At 37.9% G+C, this 7,901-nt stretch overlaps 1 protein-coding gene across 1 annotated transcript; it reads left to right on the top strand.

Annotated features, from left to right (window-relative positions):
* Positions 1 to 1,507: 1,507 nt before the first annotated feature.
* On the top strand, positions 1,508 to 7,334 carry rrp36 (ribosomal RNA processing 36). Its single transcript, XM_042485268.1, has 9 exons — positions 1,508 to 1,609; positions 3,054 to 3,442; positions 3,998 to 4,096; positions 4,158 to 4,197; positions 4,328 to 4,394; positions 4,532 to 4,636; positions 5,328 to 5,408; positions 5,782 to 5,899; positions 6,887 to 7,334. Exons 1-9 carry the CDS (start codon positions 1,602 to 1,604, stop codon positions 7,036 to 7,038), a joined length of 1,059 nt encoding a protein of 352 aa, XP_042341202.1. The 5' UTR covers positions 1,508 to 1,601; the 3' UTR covers positions 7,039 to 7,334.
* The last annotated feature ends 567 nt before the right edge of the window (positions 7,335 to 7,901 follow it).

Genomic DNA, 7,901 nt, shown 5'->3' with positions numbered 1-7,901 from the left:
CCGCGCTGCCAGCGGCTGTGTCAGAGATCCACGCTGTTGGAGATCTGCTGCCAGCCGCCATGTCAGAGATCCGCGCTGCCAGCTGGCGTTTCTGAGATCCACGCTGTGCCAGCCTGTGTCGGAGATCCGTGCTGCCAACAGCTGTGTCAGAGATTCACCATGTTGGAGATCCATGCTGCCAGAAATCCACGGTGCTCCTCTCTGTTTGTCCGTTTGTCTCACTGCACTGCTGTCAGACAATCTGCCCTTTCATCCGCGACAATGCGGCAAGGTTATCAAATTTATGTATGTATATATAATGTATACACCTTTTTGTATTGCTATATATTTATATATATATCTAAACTCTAGGTGCTGTAGCACATATTAACAGAGGGTTTGTCATCATCGGGATAATTTTTATTTATTGAGTCAACACATTGGAGTTTAGAAAAATTAAAATATATTTATTTCTTCATTTCAGTACATTTAACAGCGATATTTGGTGCAATAATTCAACTACAGAATTCCTCTTTGCAAATATCCAAACGTGCAATATTCTCCCCAACTCCTAAATGTAGGCGATATATAACATGCGACACACATTGTATACATTCTTGTTATTTTATGTATATCTCTGTTGTTCATTGTAGCATTATAAGCATATGTATATTTTTATTTTTGTAACTTACTTACAAATTTTATACATTGTAGCATAGGGCACAGTTTTAGATTTTACACACTCGGCACATACATATTATAATTTAAATATTCACATGTCAGTGCTAATTGTCTATTACTGTATTTCTTTTCTTTTAGATTTCATTTTAATCTTTACATACATTTTTTATTTTTATTGTTTATTATTATTACTGTATTTCTCTTTTTTTAATATATATATTATATATATATATATATATATATATATATATATATATATATATATATATATATATATATATATATATATATATATATATATATATATACATAAAATACATTAAAAAAAATAAACTATGCTGACATCAGAGCGACTGTATGGAAACACAATGTACCCCCGGTGATCAATAAAGTTTTATTTTATTTTATTTTAAAGTGTTATTTTAATTATTTTCACCATTTTTTTTTCTCCATTGCCTCTTTCGGGGCTCTGTCATAGAATCACGCAATGTGTGAGAGAGGATTTCTAAAATCAAGTAAACCACAGTCACTGTCGTCAAAGTTAATGCATATAAATATGTTAATTGGAGGAAATAATTGTAGAAAAATGTTAATTTTTTAAACAGATTGTTGGTTGGAGCTGTTGCCGCTGAGTCTGACCTGCAGAGGGCGACACTGCACGGCTGTTAATGTCTCTGCCTACAAAATAAAAGTGTACAAAAACATTCATTGTGGTAGAAATATTATCTAACCGGACATGGCACTAAAATAAACCACAGCAAGCTGCAGTGATTAAAACAACAGCATATCTGTGCCTTAATCTGGTCCAAAACCATAAAAGAAAAAAAGTGAAACATTTATTTTGAAGCCGGAAACGGTTTGAGTATCGTTACCGGAGTGCAGCCGACATGAACACACGTGGATAATGAAGCTTAGCAAAACAGGACTTTAAAAACACCTTAATGCACAGGTAAATGCACCTTTGTTTCCCCGGATCTCCCGGAGACAGATGTGTCCCGGTGTCTCCGCTGACGAGGAGAATATTTTCGCTTTGCTCTGATTTCTGGACTCTTCACTTCTGAATCCGCCAAACTCAATTTAAAAATCTGCGCGTTTTAAATGATTTCGTTCGCAGTTAAGTCGTGTGTTGTTAATGAAATTCACATTTAAAGTTCGTCACATTTCTTGCAAACTAGTTGTCATTTCGGCATATAAATAACTGTCATAGAAAAACGATATTTTTCAGGAAAGTAATTTTTACACGAGTTGATGTCGGGTAAACAACGTTAGCAAGACACGAGAGCAAGCTGCCACAACAAAACCTTTCCGAAATAAATCTGCGTCTTCACTGGACTAAAGTTACCCCGAATTCAAGTGTACCTGCCATCGATGCCCTAACATATATGAAGTCAAAGAAAAGCTGTTTCTACATATGCTAAAAAAAACTAAAAAATGTCAAAGTGTCGGTTTTCTGTGTGGAGTTTGGTTCACAGTCGCTTGTCTGCAGTTTGTGATCATAGTGACACGTTTCATATCAGCGAGGATTAACCAGCTCAGCAGCAGAAAATACAGCAAAAAGATGATATTTCAGTCATTTAGGGTTTATAGATAATAACACCAAGTTGCTAGTTAAACGACTAACCAACTAGTAACTTAGGTTATCGATTAGCCGGCTGTCTGAGTAAAGTAGTACTTTTAAGACTTTCTCCGCTTTTAAAGTTGCTTTTCGGACAAAAGCTGATAATACGAACCCATTAGAGGACAGGTGAGCGTCTCTGCAACAGTTCGGGGGGCTCCACGTCGATGTCAGGTGTTTGTAAGTCCGCTAAACCTGGACTTTCGCCGACAGCGCAGGTGAGCTGAATTCATTTGAATTTCAAGGAAGGTAACGATCCAAGATGGCGCGCGCTCTTCCTGTTTCAGTCTCTGAGCTCCGCGCTGCCGCCGGTGGCGGGAAGCTAGATTGCAGCCTGCAGGGGACGTTTCTAAAATTTGAACGCAATTATTTATAGCGCGCCTTTCACAATACTCAATATATGCGCAACAGAAACGGAAGCAGACGCAATTCTAGACGAGACACAATTTCAGACACTTGTAAGATTTTGGGACATTTCTAGGATTTCAGGACGTTTCTACGATTTTAGGACATTTCTAGGGTTTTAGGGCATTTCAAGGGTTTTAGGATATTTCTAGGGTTTTGGGACGTTTCAAGGATTTTGGAATAAGATTTCTCAAATTTTGGGACAATGCCAGGATTTTAGGGTGTTTCTCAGATTTTAGGACGATTTTAGTATTTTAGGATATTTTTTGGATTTGAGGACATTTCTTGGATTTGAGGATGTTTTTAGGATTTTAGGACTTTTGTCCACTGTCATACATGAGTTTTTTTTTAAACTCTCTGGTTTCGTCTTCAGAGATGGAGACGAAGAGGAAAGAGAGACGCAGCAGCGAGCGCTCGCCGTCTCTCAGAAGAAGAAGAAGACAATGATGGCGGCGAGCAGCAGTGACGATGAAGACTCTGACGTGGAGAGGAACTACGCTCTGCTCACTGAGAGAGGAAGAGGAGGAGCCCAGGAGGAAGAGCGGGACCATGGAGGAGAGGAGGAGGAAGAGTTCACTGACGACAATGATGATGATGATGGTGAGGAGGACGATGAAGAGGAGGACGGACACAGTGAAGCCTCTGAGGAGGAGGATGATGATGATGATGATGAGGATGATGAGGATGAGGATGAGGAGGATGAAGGTCCAGAGGATGCAGGCGGAAGCAGTGAGATCCGGACCAGAGACGACATTAAAAAAGGTGACTTATCATTTTTGGCAGTTAAAAAAAATCTCAAAATCTCCCGAATTTTTATGAGAAAAGTTTTCCCCAAACTATTAAACCAAAAACATTTGCCACATTTAAAAAAAAACAAAAAAGAACAACAACAAAACTTGCAAAAATATTTTCTTCAAAAATCGCCCCTAAAAAAAAAAGAAAAATCCTCACAGCTTTAAAGAAAAGAAACGTTTTAAAGACAAAAAAGTTAAAAGAAAATGTGACTTTGTGTCAGTGGGCCTGGAGGATTTCTCAAAAATAGTTCCTTAGTTATATTTTAATATTCAGCTCCTGTTCTGGACTCATTATTTCGAAAATAATACATATTTTAAACAGCTATTATATAGAAAAGACCCGATGAAGATTATTGATGGTTGTTTCAGAGAATTTATGGTCTCAGCGTCCCAGAAAAGTCCTGGAAAAGTCCTGGAAAAGTCCTGGAAAAGTATCCGTAAATGTGTGTGAACGTGAACGCTGCCTCCTGTGAAATGCCGGCGCAGCTGAAACGTGTTTGTCCCCTGACCCCCCCCCTCCCAGAGCTGTCCAACATGTCCTTTGAGGACATCATGAAGCTGCAGAGCAAAGTGGGAACCAAAGTTTACAACGAGGTGGCGTACGGCGGCGGCGGCAGCGGCGGCGGCAGCGGCGGCAGCGGCAGCGGTGTGGAGGTGGCGGCAGCGGCTGGCAGCGGCGGGAGTGGAGGGAAAAAGAAACGTGAGGAGTCTGAACAAAAACAGGTGAGGAGTCTGTGAGGAGTCTGTGAGGAGTCTCTGATGAGTCTGTGAGGAGTCTGTGAGGAGTCTCTGTGATGTCTCTGCGTCCTCGCGTCCTCTCCTGCTGAGCTCACGTCTGTGTTTGTGTCCTCAGGCCGATGGAGGTCTCAGCCAAGAAGCCGGCTCCGTTCCTCCGTCAGGTCGTCGCCGTCAGGAAACCGGCGAGTGATTTTTTTTTTACTCTTTCTGCAGCGTGATCATTTCCCGTCTGTCTGACGCACGTCAGAAAAACCGACTCTGACGCTGAGTGAAGCAAAAGCTGCAGATCAAATAACCGGATTTCTGTTTTTGCTCTCAGACGCTGAGAGATCCTCGATTCGACGACCTGTCCGGAGAGTACAAACCGGAGATCTTTGAGAAGACGTACAAGTTCATCACCGACATCAAACGGCGAGAGAAAGAGGTGAGAGGAGGAGTCACACCTGCTGAGCACCTGGAGGGACGCCAGGGAGAAAAGATGGATAAATGAAAAAAAACAGTTTCCCGGGAAACTTTCGCCTTCTCTTCACCAACTGGTTATTTCCCACCATGTTTTTTTCATAATCTATTTTTTAACATCAGTTTTTTTATCATCTATTTTCTTTACAGTGTAATTTTTTCACCCGTCTACGTTATTCAACATTTAATTTTTTTTACCATATTTATTTTTCAACATTTATATATATTTTTTATTTTTTTGAACCAGCAACCTTTTATTCACCATTTAATTTTTTTTTACCGTCTGTTTTTTAACATTTACTTTTTTCACCATCTATTTTCTTTCATCATCCACTTTTTTCACCACCAAATGTTTTTCATTATCTAGTAATCTTTTCAATATCTATTTTTCTCACCAATAACTTTTTTTACAACATTTTTTAATGTAATTTTTTCAGCATTCATTTTTTTTCCATCAAATACTTTTTCCACCACTAATTTATTTCTCAACATCCATTTTTTTCTACATCTATCTTTTTTTTTTTTTACAATCTATTTTTTCTCCCCTGTGTCACATTAGGAGCGCCGTATAAATCTGATTTTCGAACATTGGCAGACGCTGTTTAACATCATGATGTGGGACTGAAAATGAAAGTTGTGTTGTTGTTTGTCTGCAGGTCGTCCAGAAGCAGCAGCTGAAGAAGATAAAGACGAACGTACCGAGGAAAGAAAAGCTGCAGTTCCTCCTGAAGAGGATGGTGAGAGTCATACGTCAAACACAGCGCCTGACCGCCTAAATCCAGCTGTATTATTAGTATCATTATTATTATTGATTTCTTAAAATTATCATTATTATGATTTATTTATTAATTATTATTTTTAAATGATTATTATTATGATTTTTTAAAATTATTATTATTATTATTACTATTTCTTTTTATTTATTTATCATTATTTAAAATGATCATTATTATGATTTATTTAATTGTTATTATAAGATGGGTGCACAGGGTGGTAACAGGATGGTGTGTGTGTTGTGTATGTGCGTGTGTGTATGTGTGTGTGTTGTTTATGTGTGTGTATGTGCGTATGTGTGTGTATGTGCGTATGTGTGTGTGTGTGTGTGTGCAGGAGAACCAGGAGCGAGCGAGGCTGAGTCGAGAGCAGCAGAGAGAGAGAGAGCTGCAGTTGAAGAGGCAGCAGAGAGAACGAGCCAATCAGGGAGCTCGGCCGTTCTTCCTCAAGAGCTGTAAGAACGCGTTCACGCCAAACGTTCACGTTTCCTCGCCGCGTCTCTTCATTTTCAGCACCAACAGCTTGAAAATGATGTCTTTTTATGTCTTTTTTGTTTGTGTGTTTTGAATTTTTCATTTGAATTAGAATTAATTAAAAGTCAATTAGTTAAATTAGATTATTTTGAAATGTGTCATATGTCATGAAATGACATAACCAAAATTACCTGAAAAAAGTCACACAAATAAAGAAAAAAAACACAATAAAATGATCTGGAAAAAAGCTCTTATAATAATAAATTTTAAACATGTAATTATGATCATTATAATTATATTTGCACACAATTAAAAGCTGCATAAAATCCAGATGAATTAAAAAAAAATTGTATCAGAAGGGGCCAAAAAGCCTTTAGAACGTTTCTTGGATTTTATGATTTTTAATTTTTTTTTTAAAGCTAGGGAAAAACCATTTCTAATAATCATAATTACATATTTAAAATAGTGTTACAAAATTAGTATATTTTTAACACTTTTTCTATGTGATGTCCTCATTTCTTCTTCTTCTTTTTTCACTATTTTTTACAGAATTTTCTTGTACTTTTTAAAAAAAATTAATTTCTGAATAATTTAACATTTTTTGGTTAATTTTCAAGTTTTCAAGTTCAAACGTTTAAATGTGAATGTGAAAGTTTTTCTTCACATTTTTCATATTTCCGACTTAGTTCGGGTTTTAACACGTTAACAACAAATAATTACAAAAAAAGGTATAAAACACAAAAAGTTACGGTGCAGCGTAAGAAAATAATAATTATTTAATTTATTAAAAGCATTAGCTCTAATGGCTGACGCCGGCACATTCTCATAAATGTGATTAATGTGTGTTGTCCTTAATACATACATAAAATGCAAATACAAAAAAAAAACCTGTCAGATTTTAGGATGCATTGAATTTGATAATAAGGTCACGTCTGGAGATTCTCAGTGTTGTTGTTGTTGTTTTGCAGCTGAGAAGAAGAAGCTGCAGCTGGCTGAAAAATACCAGGAGCTGAAGAAGAGCGGGAAACTGGACAACTTCCTCAACAAGAAGAGGAAGAGGAACGCCGGGAAGGACCGCAGGAAGCTGCCGAGACAGCTGCAGAGCAGCAACGCTCAGTGACACACACACACGCACGCACACACACACACACACACACACACACACACATGCACGCACACGCACACAGAAGAAGAAGCTGGAGGAAATATAAGACTGTAAGGTCCTCGGCCTGCAGGAGGCGCTGTGATCTGTCTGTTCATGATGTGATGAAGGACTGACTTTCAGTTAACCCTTTGAACTCTGAGCACACTTACTTGATTTCCTTCAAACACACACCTGAAGAGAGCGACGCGCGATGAAAGAAACTTGGTCAGAAATTAGAAGGGAAAAACATGAAAATTAGTACAAAAATAAAATACAAAACACACAAGAAAGTTAAAAATAACCTGGAAAAACTGATCGTTTTGTAACAGAATTTTAAGTCATTAAAAGTATATTTTACTCAAGATTTTTTTCTCAAAAATTTGTCCCTAGCTTTTTTCCTAAATCTTAGAAAACTAATTTGGTCAGAGTCACATTTTGCTCCCGGGATCAATGACATTTTTCAGCCTCTGCAGTTTGAAGAATATGACTGAATAAAAACATGGACTGATGATGACATGAAGCGGACTGATGATGACATGAAGCGGACTGATGATGACATGAAGCGGACTGATGATGACATGAAGCGGACTGTGACCTGTGCGACATAAATTAGTCCGTTTGTCACACCTGCACGGAGGTCATGTGATCCACCCAGAAAACTGTCAGTTATGTTCAGCGCTCACTTTTTTCCCTTTTTTTTTTTTTTTTTTTTATAAAATTGTATGTTTCCTATGTGGTCTCATTTTAGTCTTTTTCTAATATAACATGCTTTCCAAACCTGGTTTGGAAAGCATGTTATCTGGAACCCAGTTATAAAAGCCAGAGACTGTAAAAACAAG

The sequence above is a fragment of the Plectropomus leopardus genome, chromosome 4, assembly GCF_008729295.1.
Source record: "Plectropomus leopardus isolate mb chromosome 4, YSFRI_Pleo_2.0, whole genome shotgun sequence".
In the NCBI taxonomy this organism is placed as follows: Eukaryota; Metazoa; Chordata; class Actinopteri; order Perciformes; family Serranidae; genus Plectropomus; species Plectropomus leopardus.
The sequence above is the reverse complement of the archived record's forward strand: the minus strand, read 5'-3'. Positions and strand labels throughout refer to the sequence as shown.

What these genes read in the sequence shown, in the direction of transcription:
- rrp36 (XM_042485268.1), top strand. An exon ending in AGGAGTCTGAACAAAAACAG is followed by an intron (nt 4,198 to 4,327) that starts GTGAGGAGTCTG and finishes TTGTGTCCTCAG; the next exon opens with GCCGATGGAGGTCTCAGCCA. An exon ending in AGTTCCTCCTGAAGAGGATG is followed by an intron (nt 5,409 to 5,781) that starts GTGAGAGTCATA and finishes GTGTGTGTGCAG; the next exon opens with GAGAACCAGGAGCGAGCGAG.